Source organism: Aegilops tauschii, chromosome 3 (assembly GCF_002575655.3).
Source record: "Aegilops tauschii subsp. strangulata cultivar AL8/78 chromosome 3, Aet v6.0, whole genome shotgun sequence".
NCBI classification, from domain to species: Eukaryota; Viridiplantae; Streptophyta; class Magnoliopsida; order Poales; family Poaceae; genus Aegilops; species Aegilops tauschii.
Genome location: NC_053037.3, coordinates 2,842,554 through 2,861,607, shown reverse-complemented (window position 1 = coordinate 2,861,607; position 19,054 = coordinate 2,842,554). Strand labels below are relative to the sequence as shown.

At 45.0% G+C, this 19,054-nt stretch overlaps 1 protein-coding gene and 1 pseudogene across 1 annotated transcript; both read left to right on the top strand.

Annotated features, from left to right (window-relative positions):
• The first annotated feature begins 2,756 nt into the window (after positions 1 to 2,756).
• LOC120976326 (large ribosomal subunit protein uL6-like) overlaps positions 2,757 to 19,054 on the top strand; it is a 49,119-nt pseudogene continuing 32,821 nt past the window's right edge.
• On the top strand, positions 6,204 to 10,641 carry LOC141042208 (uncharacterized). The gene is made up of 2 exons (XM_073509743.1): positions 6,204 to 10,468; positions 10,559 to 10,641. The coding sequence occupies exon 1, from the start codon at positions 6,801 to 6,803 to the stop codon at positions 8,736 to 8,738; it is 1,938 nt and encodes a 645-aa protein (XP_073365844.1). The 5' UTR covers positions 6,204 to 6,800; the 3' UTR covers positions 8,739 to 10,468; positions 10,559 to 10,641.

The window sequence follows — 19,054 nt, the reverse complement described above, 5'->3', positions numbered from 1 at the left end:
ACATGAACCCTGTTTGAAATTCTGAACATTTGTAAACGTGGGGATAATTTGAAATATGTAAATAATTTTTGAAATCGTTTTTCTGGAATTTCGAATAGTTTTTTAAAATTTAAACAATTATGTACTTCTGAACATTTTTGGAAAAAAAATTACACCGCGCATTGAAAAATTCTTCGCCGTGTATAAATGAAAGAAAAGGGACAGAAATTTTTCAAAATTACAAAAGAAGGGGAAAGGAAAAAACCAAAAAAGCATGAAAGAACCAGAAAATTAAAGTCGAAAAACAACAGAAAAAACGAACAAAAAAACCGAAGTAGCGAACCCATGGACTGAAAAACAACTGGGTCGGCCCACCCATGGGGGAAGCCTGTTTTGTTTACTACCCGATTTGCTGTTAGAGAAGCTCTTTCCCTGGCTGAGAATTTGAACCTGGAACGTATATATGTTGCATCAGACTGCTTGGGGGTTATCGACGACATCAATCAACGAGCTGGAGGAAGAAACGGAGCAATTATAGTAGAAATAGTTGAGAGATCGAGTTTATTTCAGTCTTGTACTTTTGTTCATGAGCGTAGGAACTTTAATTTTGAAGCACACAATCTCGCAAAATTCGCATATAATTTAGCTATAGGTCGTCACTTATGGCTGGGTCTTCCCCAGACCAGCTTGTACCTTTGAACATTTTCCAATAAATAGATGCGAGATTTCTCAAAAAAAGCCGATCTACGGATCTTCTTATTATGAAAGAAAAGATAGAGTAAATGTTGTTGGGTCGTAACAGATGGATCTACCTAATGTTGTAAAGTGTAAAACGAGATGAACCAAAGAAACAAAGAGGAAGTTGGGTCAAAATGGGCCCACTTCTAGCCCAGGACCACCCATTCCCTCTCCTGCCAGAGAAAACCCTAGGGCGCCACGTTATATAAAATATCTCTTCACCTGGCCTGCCGCTGTCGTTGCCCACACAGCCTAGCACAACCGCCTCCCCACTCCACCGCTGCGGCCCACACAGCCCAGCCCAGCCGCCACACTACACCGCTGCGAAGGAGGAAGAAGAATCATCGAGCGAAGATAAATACCATTCTGGTGCCGGAGACGATGGAGATCCTGGAGGATGTCACCGTGAAGGTGTTAGTGAAGATGACCACGATGACGGAGCCGCATGGGATGCTGACCCGCAACTTCAAGCACTTACAAATGGGAAAGATTGAATTTCAACCATTGAAGTAGCTCCAAATATCAGGAGAGAAACAACTCACTGAATAGGTGCACTAGTAAACCGCTGCTACGATGGAGATCGGCAATCCCGCCAAGTATACCGACAAAGCATATATATACAGACAGACAGTCATGCAGGTATCTTGATCGCATTAACATAAGACTAGACCAAGACAATCTTGGTCACATTAACATATATTCCGAAGAAGAACAACAACAGTAACTGATGTTGGGCCGGCGCAGATGGATTCACGCACATGCTGTCAGGTATTGTAAATTCGTTCGGCATTAAGAATGATGATTGGCACAAAGATGAGAAGGGAAGCAGGGATTGACGGGACAACAGGGTCATGAAGTAATGATCGAGACGCGGCCTCCTGGAAGCTCCTTTGGAAAACGCAAGTGCCTGGCAAAATTCGCATGTTCTTATGGCATTTGGCAAAGCAATCGCTTCCTACCGAGGATGTGAGAGCTCACCGAAACATGTTCATGAAGAGCACTTGCAGGCTATGTGGTGCAGAAGACTCGTGGCTTCATTCTCTACTTGAGTGTTCCATGGCACGGTGCATCTGGGCATTGGTCGATGGGGAACCGGGGGAACATCTATGTGAAACAGCTGAGCCGAAGGCGAAGCAATGGATTTTCTACATGTTGGGCTTGGTATCACATGCAGCATTTATCCGTTAGCAGTGACACTATGGGAGATTTGGTTGGTGAGGAGGAAGGCAATACATGATGAAATCTTTCAAAGCCTCTCGCCCACTCACCAGTTCATCACACATTTTATTTCTGAGCTTGAGATGTTACCAACCAACGCAAAGATAACACGAGGTGTGCAAATTCCAGCAAGGGTCAGACAAAAGGCTCCTCCGCCATGTTTCTTGAAGGTCCATGTAGATGCTACAGTATCAAGGGCTCATAACAAAGGAGATGCCGCGGCAGTTTGTCGAGATGACATGGGAAATTATGTTAGTAGTTCGTCCCTGGTGATAGAAGGGATAACCAATGTAGCAACTTTGGAGGCTATAGCGTGTCGTGAAGGTCTTGCTCTTGCAGAAGATTTGACGATCCACAATTTTGTAATTGCATCAGACTCCAAGCAGGTGATCAACGACATGGACAAAGCTAGTTGTGAAGGCTACAAGGTGATCATTAGAGAGGTTAAACTAATTGCGATGCCGATAAGTTAGCCAAGTTCTCACATTCGCTTGATCGAGCTAGGTCAATACACCTGGTTGATTGAACCTCATGATCCTTTTTGTATTCCACTACACATGGATTTTGATCAATAAAGCCTGGTTTAACCCCTACAAAAATGTGTCGTAAACGGGAAGAAGAAAGGAGTATTGGGCCAAACCAGGGCCACCCATTCCCTCTCCTGTCTCCCACAGCCCACAGACAGAAAACCCTAGCGACGTCAGTTATATAAGATCTCACCTCGCCAGACGCGCCACTGCCGCCGCCCGCATAGCCCAGCACAGGAGCCGCCACCGCCGTCGAGGAAGAAAAAGAGGAGCGACCAAACCCGGCATGCGAAGATGAAGACGATCCTTGCGTCGGAGACGGTGGAGATCCCGGAGGAGGTCACGGTGAGGGTGTTGGCGAAGATGATCACGATGACGGGTCCCTAGGGCACCCTAACCCGCAACTTCAAGCACCTCAACCTCGACTTCCAGCTGCGGGAGGGCGGGCGGAGGCTCAAGTTAGATGCCTGGTTCGGCACCCGCCGCACCATGGCCGTCATCCGGACCGCCATCTCTCACGTCCGGAACCTCATCACCGGCCTCACCAAGGGCTTCTGCTACAAGATGCGCTTCGTCTACGCCCACTTCCCCATCAACGCCTCCATCATCGCCGCCAATCGAGGCATTGAGATCAGGAACTTCCTCGTTGGGAAGAAGGTAAATTCTTTCTTTCCTTGACGAAACAGTCAGATCGGGGAGGTCGACTGTGTTTGGTTGGAAAACTTTTCCCAGCTGCTTTTGAGAAGCTAAAAGCCAACCAAAGGGGTAAATTCTCACAGTTGTTTGTAAGAATCTGTAGCTTTCTCGTAGTGTAATTTTCGCAGCCGGGCTACCCTAACTTCCAAAGATTCTAAACCGATCACTTTTAGCAGTCCCCATGAAAATTGATGTTATTTACCCACCATGCCACTCCCAAGTCATATCGATTCAGCTAGGTCCCAGTTCTTTTTAGCTTTTGATTCTCCAGAATCAGCTTTGGGAAACTTCCCCCAGAATCAGCCGTTGATTTCTTTTCTGAAATTGTGGTCTGAGATTATGGGACGAGTTGTATGCTGAAATGTCTGTAATGCCCCTGAACAGAAACTAGGTGTTGACTTGCTAACACTTAGAAGTTTCGAACAATTTATCATCAAATATGAGCATGAATACTTTTTGTGAATATATTCGACTGATAAATATTACAATAAAGAAGGTTTCAACGTTTCCTTTGCCAAAATAAGTTCCACTACAAATAGATTGACTAATCTTATGGTACAAGACTGGTAGCAATAGCCTCACATGTTGCGGCCATGGTACCATCATCTTCTGCTGGTAGAGCGTTGGCGCCTGTAAATGGCAATGGTGGTTGCACATATGTGTCATTGTCAAACTTGTCAAAATGCTCATCATGCAACTTGCTATCACGAATGAAGTTGTGGAGACACATGCATGCAGTGACAATCATCTTTTGGGTCCCTGGTTTGTATCGTGGTATGCCTCCGAGAATTCGCCATTTCATCTTGAGAACGCCGAGTGATGGTTCGATGACATTTCGCAAAGAAGAATGGCGATGGTCGAATGTCATATATCTACCAATGGGTGGGTGTTGTTGGAACTCTGGTACATGGTATCATTGCCCTTTGTATGGTGCTAGATATCCAACCCTGTTTGCATATCCGGAAGCTACAAGGTAATATTTATCTATAGTAAGACATCAGAAGATATTAGAAATTTACAATGGACCATCATGTACGTAAGAAAAGGCAGACATACAAGAGATTACCAGTGGGGGGTTGTGGAAAATGATCATAACGAACAATAGCATCACTCCATACACGTGTGTCATGAACAGATCCGAGCCATCCAGGTACAACAAAATTGAACCTCATATTGAAATCACAGCCTGCCATGACATTTTCACTTGTAACCCCTTTCCTCTTGCTCTGTTGTGGCTCCAACTCCTTAGGCACAATCACTTCACTGTGTGTTCCATCTATGGCTCTAATAGCATTTCTCAAATGAGGCCAGAACTTTGTTTTTCTTAGTATGCGTTGTGGTTCGGAGAAAGATGGATCAATAGGCCTAATGAAATCACCGGCCATGTGGTCTACACACTCCAAAACCTCATGAATTTTTTTGTTAATGACAAAACGACTATGTCCAAACCGATCTGCTACTGTAACATCCCAAATTTTCAATTTGGATGTTATACATAGGTCATCATATGCATATCATATTTTATCTGCATTTTGGTTGTGATCCTAGAAATCTTAAGCAACTCAAGGACCCACGGAGAGAGTTGGGGATTTCATAATTTTCATATTTGGATTTTCTCAAAATTGAAAAGAGGATCAATTTGGTTTTAATATTTTTCTCTCCGAATATTTCCAATATTAAAGATAAATGAGAGGAGATAAAATTACTTCTCCAAAATAAAAGTAATATTGGAGGAAAAATGTTAAAATCAAATAAATATTGTATCTGGATTTTTTATTGCTATTTTATTTGAATTAGAAAAGGGATATTTAAATTAGTGCCCCTGGTTCCTTAGTTGTGCTCACTTTTCCCCACGCTCCAAACGTTTGCTCACTTTTCCCGTCTTCCTTAGCTGAAACTCTCACAAATGCTCATAGCGGGCGTTTGCCGTCTTGACCGTCCATTGACCGTTAATTGCTGACGAGTGGGGCCGAGTCTTCGTCTGACTGTTGCTTGCTGACGGGTGGGACCGCAAGGAGACACGTATTGGGCAGCTTGTCTGAATCTGAAACAAATCTAGACAGGCTGCACTACACCGCGCCGCCCCGCCCCCTCCGCCGGCGTCGTGCCGCGTCCACCGCAGTTGTTTCCTCCACCCTATGCCCCTATTCCGTTCATCAGCGACGCCGCATCTCCGCCAGATATAGCCCACCTCCCCATCTGGGATTACATAGCGATGTTGAGTGAGGACGCCCGGAATGCAGTCGACCGTGGAGAGGATTGGGTCGAATCCGCGGCAGATAATTCATGGATTAAACCTGGGTAAGCATTGTTTCCTCTCGAATTGACGTTCTAAGTCGTATTGTAGGCCGTATTTGACTTCTGTTTGCTTGAATCGTTCGAATTTGTGCTCGATTTTACCCGGCTAACTGAAGCCTTTGTTTCCTTCAACAAAATAGGATTGATCCCGCGCTGGCTTTCCGGCTGGCGATTAGAATGGAAACTAGTGTGCTGCGTGGTACTAAACCGCATTTGATTTCATCATTTTTCTATCCCAAAGTGGTAGAAACCAATATATCTTTCAAAGATTTGCGAGCTGAGCTCCGAAACACCTATCCCTGGAGTGATGCCGATGCTGATGAACTGAATTACTTCAGTAGTGACGAGCAAAGATTTCTCCCACTAACTTGCGACGATCATATGTCGTTGCTTTTTGCTGGGATTGCTGGCTGCCGATTCGGTAAACTCCAAATCGATGTGCTTCAGCCACGCGCAGAACGGGCGAAGGGGAAGGGAGTTCAGACATCATCTGTCGGTGCTAATAGCTAGCACCCCGGCACTCCTTGTAGGTCGACACCAAGTAAAGCAAGTGGTTCATGGAGCCACAACATGCCTGCTGCCAATTCTGGTTCCGATTCAGCTGCTGCTTCTCGTGTACCTTCTGCAGTTGGTGTAGAAGAAGATGCAGAACCTGACGAGGCAGTGCCTACAAATGATGATGAAGACGAGATGATGTTTCCTGAACTGGCCGATGTAGCCAGTCAGCAAGCAGTGGATGACGAATATATGGAGGAGCCCATCAGCCAAGCTAGGTTTGATGACACTGATGATGAAGAGAAAGTGGAGAACATGGACAGCTTAATCGAGGATGAATACGATGGTGATGACATGCCAACAATTGAGTGGAACAGGGAAAAACCTGAGCTTAGTGTAGGTACCATTTTCCAATCAATGGTGGACTGTCGGAATGCAGTGACAACATGGTGCATTATATCTGAAAACACCTATAAGATTAAAAGGAGTGAGCCAGCAAGGTTCACAGTATTTTGTCCATATCCTAGGTGTAGGTGGAAGTTGCATGCATCTCGTATGAGAAAGGGCAAATATATTCAGGTAATCCAAGTTCAGTTAGTAATTTAGTTTCAGATCGTTGAGTAAGGTTTCTTAACTGTTTTTTACCCTTTTATTTTGTTTCAGATAAAGAAAAACCCACACAAGCACACATGTCCACCTGGAGGGGGAGGGGGGAAGGCCAAAACCAAGCTAGCAAAAACTAGGTGGGTGGCAGATGCTATATTGGATTGGCTGAGAGAAGAACCTGGACTTGGTCCAACAACACTCCATGGGAAGCTTTTTGAGAAGTACAAGATAGAAATTCCTTACATGAGAATTTTCAATGCTAGGGAAAAGGCTCTTGACAGAATTAATGGTCAATGGAATGACAGTTTTCAGCTGCTTTACACTTTCAAAGCTGAAGTGGAGATGGCAAGTCCAGGGAGTGTTGTAGAGATTGACAAGCATACAGTTCCATTCAAAATAAAAGGAAAGTCATTTCAGAAGGAGTGCTTCAGAAGGGCTTTTGTTTGTTTCAAGGCTTGCTGGCAGGGGTTTCTAGATGGTTGCAGGCCCTATTTGGCTGTAGATGCTACACATTTGACTGGAAGATGGAGAGGACAGCTAGTAGCAGCTTCTGCAGTTGATGGACACAACTGGCTATTCCCAGTTGCATTTGGTGTGGTGGAGGCAGAGTCTGAGGAAAGTTGGGTCTGGTTTCTGCAGCAGTTGTGCAACATTATAGGCACACCCCCAGGTTTAGCTATACACACAGATGCTTGCAAGGGTTTAGAGAGTGCAGTGGAAATTGTATTCCCTGGAGTGGAGCATAGGGAATGTATGCGACACCTAGCGCATAATTTCAAAAAGAAGTTCAAAGGTAAAGTTTATGATGAGAACTTATGGCCAGCATCATACACATGCAGCAAAAGGAAGCATGAACACCATTTGAGAGTGTTGTATGCTCAAAATCCTCTTGTGAAGGAGTACATGGATGCACATCATGGTAAGGTGTGGTCAAGAAGCAAATTCAACGAAATCTGCAAAGTAGATTATGTGACCAGTAACCTTGCAGAATGCTTCAATTCAAAGTTCAAGTCAGTGAAAGGGCTCTTGTTGTGGAAAGCATTTGACAAGATGAGGCAAATGATCATGATAAAGATGGCTCTTCGCAAAAGAATTGCAGAAACACAATATGTTGGTCATCAAATGCTCCCATCACTGATTAAGGCATTGCACTTGAAGGCAAGAGGACTGAAGATGAAATGTATTCGATCTGGTACATATGAGGGAGAGGTTACCTATACTGACACTAAAAATAGGGTATGGAGGTATCATGTGAACCTAAGTACTAGAGAATGTACTTGTAGGCAATGGCAGATCCGTGGGAAGCCATGCATACATGCCCTACATCTGATGACCGTTATCGGGGGTGCAGATGGTGAAGTTGATCAATATTGCTCTGAGTATTTCTCTGTTGCCAAATTTATGGCTGCTTATGCTGACAATGTGCCTGCACTATTGGGGAAAGATCAATGGAACATAGTAGATCCAGGGTTCAAACTCCACGCTCCTGTCATTACTAGACCACCAGGAAGACCAAGGAACCAGAGGATTAGAGTAGGTGAGGAGGGTCGTCTACCAAAGAAGCGTGCTTGCAAAAAATGTGGAGTTCTGGGGCATATTGCTATGCTTTGTACCAATGCAGTGGATGCATCATTTGGAGAGGAGGAAAGATGGACAACAGCCAATGCTGAGGAGAATGCAGCAGCAATGGAGACTGAAGATGCAGTGGAGAATGCAGCAGCAAATGAAGCAGTGGAGAATGCAGCAGCAAATGAAGCATCTTGGTATGTGTTTGCACCCTTTGTAGAATGCAGCTACCCTTTTGTTTGCATTTGTTCTCTTTTTTGCCAGTGGCTTATAATTTTATTTACCAGCTCTAGGGAGAAAAGGCCAAGAGATGAAGAAGCAGAAGATTTTGAAACCATGGCCCTTGATGGTTTTGAAGCTATAAGAGAGCAAGAGGAGGGGGTAATTTTTCCAATTGTGCCTTTAAAGATTACTGAACCCATAGATGACCGTCAAATGGTCGTCAAGTGCTCGGCGAGTGGAACTACTCCATCAGCACCTCCACGGGGAAAACCCCAAGTAAAGCCCAAGATCAAAAGGAACAAGAGTCTGAAAGAAAAGAGCATCTCAACTAGGGAAACCAGGAGCAAGACGGTGAAGCCAGCTGCAAACACAAGGAGCAAGTCGAAAATTTGAATTAAGTTGTTGGGAAATGTTTGTGTTGTCAATTTGAGGGCGAGTCGATTGCTTAAAACTTGGTAGATTTGTATTAAGATGTTGGCATCTTAGAACTTGGTAGATTTGAGCTACTGTGAAAACTTATCAGTTGTAATAATGTTGCTTCTACTTTGGTTTCTTATTTGAGTCAGAATTCAAATTTCCATCAAAATTTGAATTTAAATCAATATTTAAATTTGGGCCAAAATTTGGATTCGAGCCAAAGTTGAAGTTGAACATTGGAGGTTCATTGCTCTGTGCGGTGTATTTGATCGAGCATTTGAAGTCCAATATTCGTAGGTGAACAGCCCGAATGAGAAATGTGCTAGAAACGAGCTCGAAAGCTAGGGTAAACAGCCCTATTTGAAATCAAGTTTTTTTTGACCTTGCCTAAATGAGGCATATATATTTTTATTAACACTCGTTCCATATATATAGGGTAAAAATTAAGTCTCACTATTTATTGATTAATATTCATATTACAACATTTTTTTTTGAAAAAAATATGCTTTTAATTCAAAACCATCAAATAACACGTTTTAGATATGAAAATGAAAAAGTAAGTTCAGATCCTTCTTATTCACTCCAAAATGAAGCTATGGAGATTTTTCTTTTTTTTTTGAATTATTTTGATTTTTTTTCAAACCCTAAACCCTCTCTCCCTATTCTACGAACTCTGAACATGTTCATAGGTGATAGCTCATTTGTGTGAAGCCTTTTTTCATGAAAATGACCTACACCAAGTTTATATTTTTTTCTCATAACCTTGTCACATATGACGGCTATGTGCGCAAGAATTACAACATTTTGATTTTTTTTGAATTTTTTAAAAACATTTGAACTTGATTTCGAAAGATCACTTCAAAAAATGTTTTTTCAAAAAAACGCCCCTATACCGAGTTTATATTTTTTATGGTAACTAGGTCTCATAAACGGACGAACTACGTTTGTTTTATATTTTTGTGATTTTTTCTAATTTAGTTATGGCCATTTGAAATCTGGTCAAACCCTAATAACCCCGTTGACTCGCTCATAACCCCTCAGAAATGCTCCAAACCCTAGCGTCGAACGTCCGCCGTCAGATCCTACCAAGCGCCAAACACCACCCGTCAGATGTGGGGCAGGCATGCGCGATCCGCGTGATGCATCCTGATTGGCTATTGCACTGTCCTTCTCGGGTTTTTACGATCTGCCCCACTTTACATATGAAATTGTATTTTTCGCACATGACCACCACATGTCAGTGTTAAGAGTTGGTTCAAATATTCAAACTACAAAATACAATGTGGCAAATCGTCAATATAGCTTCCCCTTCTCCTCTTCTCCATCTGACAGACAAAGGCATCGAGCAGATCGGGCAATTCCTCTGTTTCTTTCCCCATATTCTCGTTCTTCTTCCTCTCGAGCAATTCCTCTGTTTCTTTCCCCATCTTCTCGTTCTTCTTCCTCTCGAGCAATTCCTCTGTGTCTTTCCCCATCTTCTCGTTCTTCTTCCTCTCGAGCAATTCCTCTGTTTCTTCCTCTCGGGCGATATGTCGACCTCCTCGTCAGCCCCCCCTTCCACGTGGCCGGTGTATGGTCCAGTGCCGATGACTCGATGCACTGACTGCCCACGGACTGCGCCACTGAAGCGGTTGACTTCGAAGGAGGAGAAGAATGGGAACTTTGGGCGCGAGTTCGTCAAATGCGAGAGCAAGCCGGAGGGGCAGGTTAGATCTGAGTTTTCCTCACATCCTTTATCTCTAATTTCTCAAAAAATCTATCAGATTTGGATTTAGATTACATGATTCCGTTTTCAGATCGTGAAGAAATGCCACCATTTCGAGTGGATGGATGATTACATCCAGAGGCTTCAAGGGTTGGGCTTGCTGGATTCGAGGGGGAATGCAATCCGTGAGTTCAATCTGCCCCATGACAGTGCCGCTCCGGCAGCAGCAGCGCGTCCGGAATACCCGACGGTGGTAGATGTCAAACTGAAGACGGAATTGAAGAAGATGAAAAGAACTTCAAGCAGCTAATTGAGTTGAAGAAGCAATCCAATCTGATAGCTTTAGGAATACTTGCTCTAGGAATTTTTAACTTGATGGCCATCTCTTGTTAGAGATGTTTGTCTACTGTTGTTGCCACTGTTTAGCAATCCAAGTTTGTTTATCTCAAATGCAACTGTTTAGTGCAACTGTCGATCTCTGAATGTATGCAGTTTACTGTTAAGTTTCAACACTTTCAGTTTCGGCAGAAGACAACTACCAGTTCAGTGATAGGATTATTTTGTTAGCTAATAACCTCGAGTGTTGGATCATACCCTAGCTCGTCAGATGACAGTAAGCAGTACTTGAGCGGCACAAGGGATATACATCAAGTTCATCTCTTCTCTCTCGCACTTGCCAAACTTTTGTCCTAGAGTTCGTCAGTTCTGCTAGAAACCTAGTTCGCGGGCCCAAAGAGAATCAAGCTGCAATAGGCCCACAAAGGATAAATGAGGCCCAGAAACAAGCGATGTTTCTTTTTTTGTTTAGGAACGATTGCTTTGTTCTTTTTTGTTTCTAATTGCTTTTTCATTAATTTGATTGCCCAATCTCTTCTATCTCATTGAGGATTTTTTTTTTGCTTTCCTTTATGGGTCCCTTCATTTTTTAGAATCAAAGTATTTGCAAACCGCAGTATTATTATGCCTAGTGAACCAATACTTCATGATTGGAAAAAGAGGTCCAACCCTCTTTTTTATATACTTCAAACATAGTGTAGTTTTCTACATATTAAAGTATATAAAACTACACATTTGACTAAAGCCAAACATCTCAAAGTATTTGATACTTCAATATTTCTGAAAACCAAAGTATTCTTGGAATACCTAAAAAATACAGAGCTCTCAAACCAAAGCCGTGTACAAATGTACAATATGTTCTTATTTTTAGAAGGCATCTATAAACACATCATTTTTATTTAGTTTGGTTAATTTTCCCCACGCCAATTAGCCGTGTCTAAACTTGGGACAAACAAAAAAAAACATAACAAAGCATTAATATAACACACATAACTTAACTTAGATAGGGTTGCTAGGGCAACATATGTTCTTACATATAACATAACCTTACATAGATAGGGTAGCTAGGTCGGGCAACACACACCCAAACTCACACTACATAGTAGATAGGGTAGCTAGGGCAACACCACCATGTCTTCACCGTCGTCTTCACCTTAACTGCCGGCTTCACCGTCTTCTTCGCCGTCGGCTTCAGTACTGCTCCTCCTCAAGGCCGTTGTCGCCGAGGTAGTATGGGAGGCTGTGCATGCGGTTGCGAGCGGGGAAGACGCTCTCAAAGTCGGTGAAGATGTTATAGGTGGTGAATGCGATGAACTCGCACCCACACCAATACACCTTGCCGAGCAGGTAGTAGGCATCGAACCTGTTGGTGAAGTGGACAACGAGCCCTACCACTGGAGCGTTGGCATGGGGACGCTGCTCCACGAGGTTGAACATGGGCGGCGAGCCCGCCGGGAGGTGGTGGAAGCCCGCACGGAGGAACCCCCGTGCAAGCTCAGTGCTATCCCTCCAGCGTGAGAACGCCCACACACGGAGCGATGCCTCGACGACGATGCTGGCGGGGTACCGCCGTTCCGGCACGGTGGACGGCTCTTGGAACGTCGGCCCGTTGTACTGCATCTTGAACGCTTCACTGAGTGGAACGGCTTTGGCTTTTGGGCGAAGGAGAGAAGTGGGAGGCACAGATGGATCTGTAGACGAAGGGGCAATGAAGGGCAGTTTAAATAGCCAGGGGAGACGAAGTGGGTACACGCGCAAACGGCGTAGATCGTGACTCAGTGCGTGCGTGAACTGATGCGATCATCAATGTGTGAACGTGAATCGATGTGAACGTGCTTTGCGTGCTCTGCGTTGGCGGCTGCCTGCCTCCCCCTTCTGCGTGCTCTGCGTTGGCGGCTGCCTGCCTCTCACAACTGAATCGAGCGGCAGTTGTGCGGCGTGAACCGATGCCTCGACATAGACGCGAGCGTGCGTGCAGCCTGCCCCTTCTGCCACCGGCACGTATGCCTGCGACGCATGAAACGACGCTGCGGAGCGACTGAATCCACCGGCAACCGTGCGGCACGGATCGATGCGTGCGTGTCGGCATGCATGCATGCGTTTAGGTCTAGGTCACTAGATGCGTGCGTGGCGGTGTTCGCATGCATAGCAGGCTACATCGATGCCAAAGCCGGGCATGCATAGCAGGCTGCATCCATCGATAGCAGGCTTTTTTAATTTATTACCAACAAACTAACGGGCCCGTCCTATGAACACAAACACGGCCCAACCAGCGAAGCCACAGCCACAGTCAACAGAGTCCAACGTGGCCCCACAAGTCAGTTAACGGCCAAGACGGCAAACGTCTGTTATGAACATTTGTGAGAGTTTCAGCTAAGGAAGTGGGGAAAAGTGAGCAAAAGTTTGAAGCGTGGGGAAAACTGAGCACAACTAAGGAATCGGGGGCACAGATGGAATAAGCCCATTAGAAAAATATGCATTTTTCAAAATTGCATTTTTAGGCCAGAAAAATGTTCACTTTGTTCTAAATATTTTATTTAGACTGTCGAACTTGTTTTTGGCATTTTTAGAATTTTTTTATTTTATTAGGATTTTCCTCGGCGGAATTTATTTAAAAAAAATTCCGCCCGACTGTGCCAAAGGTCCAGCCGAGCCGGGCCGAAGCCTCTCAGCGCCGCCGCCTCCCTCCAGCCGTGCGAGCGTCGGACTCCCGCCGGAGTCCACGTCAGCCTCGACATCCGCACCCCCTCGCGCAAGCCGCCGCCCCTCCCCTCGGCCTTTATAAGCCGCCCCGCCCCGCCGCCACTTCCCCACCCCGCCACCGCAACCACCGCCGCCTCCCAAGTTCGTTCGTTTGGATCTGTTAGCGAACGTTCGTTCGTTAGTCTTTTTCTTTTATTTTATTTTCGGCCAGGGACCTATCCGCAATTATTTTTATCGCAGATTAGCACCTGATCTTCAAACCCTCGTAACTTTTTAACCGTTTGTCCAAATCCAGTGAAACCAACGCCTAAATCTTTGATTTCAAGCAAATTTGAATTCGAACTTCTTTTGATCGTAGTTTGAGTTTCGTAGCTCCGATTTGATTGATTCTTTTTGCAAATCGAAGCTCTTCAGTTGAAATTTTAGTTTGGACCTTCTCATATGAGTTTTACCCTTGCATCTATGCTTGAGTGCTTATGTATGATATTGTTTATTTACGATAGAGTTTCCGGAGTGCGAAGCGTGCTACTACGAGTCACTAGGGTTTGCAGATCGTCAGCAAGGCAAGTAACACTTTGATCATATCCCTTATTACCCAGTTTTTATGCATTAGTTTCAATCCTCAAACATTGCATGAGTAGGATCTGTTTAACATGTGGGTATTGAGAAGTAGTTGATGAGGTAGTACCTATTGCCCTTTTATTTTAAACCTTGGGAGTTACTTCTACGTTATGCTATTGTTGCTATGCTATGCTCGTAGACGTGGTTTGGTTTGATATTCATGACAGATGTGAGAGATTATTATGAACTAAGGGTTTATTTAAGGTGGCTACTTTAATAAACATCTGGGTGGATTGTTTGTGGGCATCTGGGGAATCCAGTGTTGTCCAAGGAGATCCCGGGGAACCCGTGTGATCATCCTATGGTTCGCCACCCAGGCTCAAAGGGATCATAAGATTATTCATGATAGAAACTTCTGTGTGCAGAGACAAGCCATTATGGGCTCTGGCATAGTTGAGTATGTTGTGTGACCTCTTTCAGTGGTAGACTAGCAGATGTAGGGGATGTAGGTGGTACGGTCTACCCGTCGAAAGAGTTAATGCTTCTGAAAGACTGTGTCTCGGTCATCCGTTTCTCAAACATCATGTAGTGCGAGAAATACAACGGAGGCGATCGAGTCTTGTGGGGAAAAGTGCGCAAACCTTTGCAGTGTGTATAAACTAATCATGGTTAGCCGTGTCCCCGATTATGGACATCTTGAGTATCTGGTACTTGAATTATTGATTTGATCTCATCACTCTTAATTAATTTGTTGGGTTGTTAATATTATTAATTGGGATTGAGATGGGATTTCCATTCTCAATGTTTATCAACCACCATGATAGTTAAACAAAAATATATTCCTTTGTTGTAGGGAAAAATTGGCTTTCTGCACAAATAAACTCAGAGCCTCCACCAGTCGTATATGCATGTAGTGTTAGCATTTACCTTGTTCATTGCTCTACAGTGTTATTTTGCCAGCATATTCCATGTGCTGACCCGTTTCGGGCTGCAACGTATTATGTTGCAGACTTTTCAGACGAAGAGTAAGGTGCGCTAGGTCGTTGTCGTGCACTCAGCTATGCCGTTGGAGTTGATGGACTCATTTACCTTCGATGCTTCCGCAATTATCTTATTAGATGGCCTTCAGCCATATTATTGTAATAAGTTCTCTTTTGAGACATTCGATGTAATAAGTGTGTGATTGCACTCTGTTATAAATCCTTCAAGTACTGCGTGTGTCAGCATTACCGATCCAGGGATGACACTTATGCACAGAGATTTGACCGTTTGAGGTCGGATCGCTACAAGATGGTATCAGAGCACACGCTGATTGTAGGACGCGACCACTAAGAACAGCCATAGGATTCTCTTCTCTACTCATTTCTGACTCCTCGCCATTTTCTACTCTATAGATGGCGGACCCAAGGAACAAGTTTGCTCAACCGGATGAAGACACACCTTTTGGAGGACACTTGAAGGAAGCCACTAGGTACCTGAACATCGGAATACCAAGCTTCACCGGGACCTACACCGCCACTCTACCAGAAGAAGAGCGCTGGAAGATTCGAGTACATGTTCTAGGAAGGACATTCACACCAGTTACTGAGCCCATAGAGTTTTCTTTTGATGCACCAACCTGGAGTCTGGGAAAGAGCATGGCAGCTCACCTCGCCATGGGACGCATCGGCGAAGTATACCACAAGGATCTAAAGGACACCATCTACCAGATATGTGGGCGCCGAGACGAGCAATGGGAGATGATTAGCACTAGGAGGGACAAGTCCATTGCAGCCTACATCCAGGAGTTAAACCAGCACATTCGACGACAGGAGAACCAGATGTGCGCCAACATGATCGATCAGAAAAAAGAGATGACCAAGAACATGGAGCTAGAAGAGGAACTCAAGTCTACACGCGATGGATATGAGGAGGAAATCGCAGTACTACTAGAGAAGAATGAAGACCTGAAGAAGAAGCTAGGAGTATTTGAAGGAAATATGCCCTAGAGGCAACAATAAAGTTATTATTTATTTCCTTATTCCAAGATAAATGTTTATTATTCATGCTAGAATTGTATTAACCGGAAACATAATACATGTGTGAATACATAGACAAACAGAGTGTCACTAGTATGCCTCTACTTGACTAGCTCGTTGAAAAAAGATGGTTATGTTTCCTAACCATAGACATGAGTTGTCATTTGATAAAAGGGATCACATCATTAGAAGAATGATGCGATTGACTTGACCCATTCCGTTAGCTTAGCACTTGATCGTTTAGTTTACTGCTATTGCTTTCTTCATGACTTATACATGTTCCTATGACTGAGATTATGCAACTCACGATTACCGGAGGAACACTTTGTGTGCTACCAAACGTCATAATGTAACTGGGTGATTGTAAAGGTGCTCTACAGGTGTCTCTGATGGTACTTGTTGAGTTGGCATAGATCGAGATTAGGATTTGTCACTCCGATTGTCGGAGAGGTATCTCTGGGCCCTCTCGGTAATTTACATCACTATAAGCCTTGCAAGCAATGTGACTAATGAGTTAGTTGCGGGATGATGCATTACGGAATGAGTAAAGAGACTTGCCAGTAACAAGATTGAGCTAGGTGTTAAGATACCGACGATCAAATTTCGGGCAAGTAACATACCGATGACAAAAGGAACAACGTATGCTGTTATGCGGTTTGACCAATAAAGATCTTCGTAGAATATGTAGGAACCAATATTAGCATCCAGGTTCCGCTATTGGTTATTGACCGGAGACATGTCTCGGTCATGTCTACATAGTTCTCGAACCCGTAGGGTCCGCACGCTTAAAGTTCTGTGACGATCGGTATTATGAGTTTATATGTTTTGATGTACCGAAGGTAGCTCGGAGTCCCAGATATGATCATGGACATTACGAGGAGTCTCGAATGGTCGAGACATAAAGATCGATATATTGGACGACTATGTTCGGACACCGGAAGTGTTTCGGGAGGTTTCGGACATTTACCGGAGTACCGGGGGGTTACCGGAACCCCCCGGGGTTATATTGGGCCTAATGGGCCTTAGTGGGAGAAGAGGAGGGGCAGCCAGGGCAGCCGTGCGCCCCCTCCCCCTCTAGTCCGAATTGGACAAGGAGGGGGGGCGGCGCCCCCCTTTCCTTCTCTCCCTCTCTCCCTTTCTTCCCTTTCTCCTACTCCGACTAGGAAAGGAGGAGTCCGACTCCCGGTGGGAGTAGGACTCCCCCCTTGGTGCGCCCTCCCCTTGGCCGGCCGCCTCCCCCCTAGCTCCTTTATATACGGGGAGGGGGGCACCCCTTGGAGACACAAAAATTGATCATTGATCTCTTAGCCGTGTGCGGTGCCCCGCTCCACCATAATCCACCTCGGTCATGTCGTAGCGGTGCTCAGGCGAAGCCCTGCGTCGGTAACTTCATCAACATCGTCATCACGCCTTCGTGCTGACGAAACTCTCCCTCGAGCTCTACTGGATCATGAGTTCGTCGGACGTCACCGAGCTGAAGGTGTGCTGAACACGGAGGTGCCGTACGTTCGGTACTGAGGATCGGTCGGTCGTTAAGACGTACGACTACATCAACCGCGTTGTCATAACGCTTCCGCTTTCGGTCTACGAGGGTACGTGGACACACTCTCCCCTCTCGTTGCTATGCATCACCATGATCTTGCGTGTGCGTAGGAATTTTTTTGAAATTACTACGTTCCCCAACAGTGGCATCCGAGCCAGGTTTATGCGTAGATGTTATATGCACGAGTAGAACAAAAGTGAGTTGTGGGCGATACAAGTCATACTGCTTACCAGCATGTCATACTTTGGTTCGGCGGTATTGTTGGATGAAGCGGCCCGGACCGACATTACGCGTACGCTTACGCGAGACTAGTTCTACCGACGTGCTTTGCACATAGGTGGCTGGCGGGTGTCAGTTTCTCCAACTTTAGTTGAACCGAGTGTGGCTACGTCCGGTCCTTGTGAAGGTTAAAACAGCACTAACTTGATGAAATATCGTTGTGGTTTTGATGCGTAGGTAAGAATGGTTCTTGCTCAACCCGTAGCAGCCACGTAAAACTAGCAACAACAAAGTAGAGGACGTCTAACTTGTTTTTGCAGGGCATGTTGTGATGTGATATGGTCAAGGCATGATGCTATATTTATTGTATGAGATGATCATGTTTTGTAACGGAGTTATCGGCAACTGGCAGGAGCCATATGGTTGTCGCTTTATTGTATGCAATGCAATCGCCCTGTAATTGCTTTACTTTATCACTAAACGGTAGCGATAGTCGTAGAAGCAATAGTTGGCGAGACGACAACGATGCTAAGATGGAGATCAAGGTGTCGCGCCGGTGACGATGGTGATCATGACGGTGCTTTGGAGATGGAGATCAAAGGCACAAGATGATGATGGCCATATCATATCACTTATATTGATTGCATGTGATGTTTATCCTTTATGCATCTTATTCTGCTTTGATTGACGGTAGCATTATAAGATGATCTCTCACTAAATTTCAAGGTAAAAGTGTTCTCCCTGAGTATGCACCATTGCCAAAGTTCTTCGTGCCGAGACACCACGTGATGATCGGGTGTGATAAGCTGTAGGGTAACGTAGCAGAAAACAAAAAAATTTCTGACCTACGCACCAGCCCAGGACCACTATGGAGACTGCATACAAGGTTTGATCTTTTTCGTTACCGACTCGTAGCGCAGCGGGAAGTAGAGTCGATGACGATCGGCGGTGCAGATCCCCGCAGCTAGGATTTACAACCTCCCAACCGCGAGGATGAATACCCTCATCCGCCATACGGACAGCCCTCCGGGAGGCGGTCGAACAGTCCCCCGGATGGTGTCGCGGACAGCCCTTCGGGAGGACCTTCGAAACTCGAACGGTCACTCGGACAGCCCTCCGGGAGGACCCACAGAACTCGGACCGTCACTTGGACAGCCCTTCGGGAGGCACTCTCGAACAGCCCCTCAGGGCACTAAGATCAAAACTA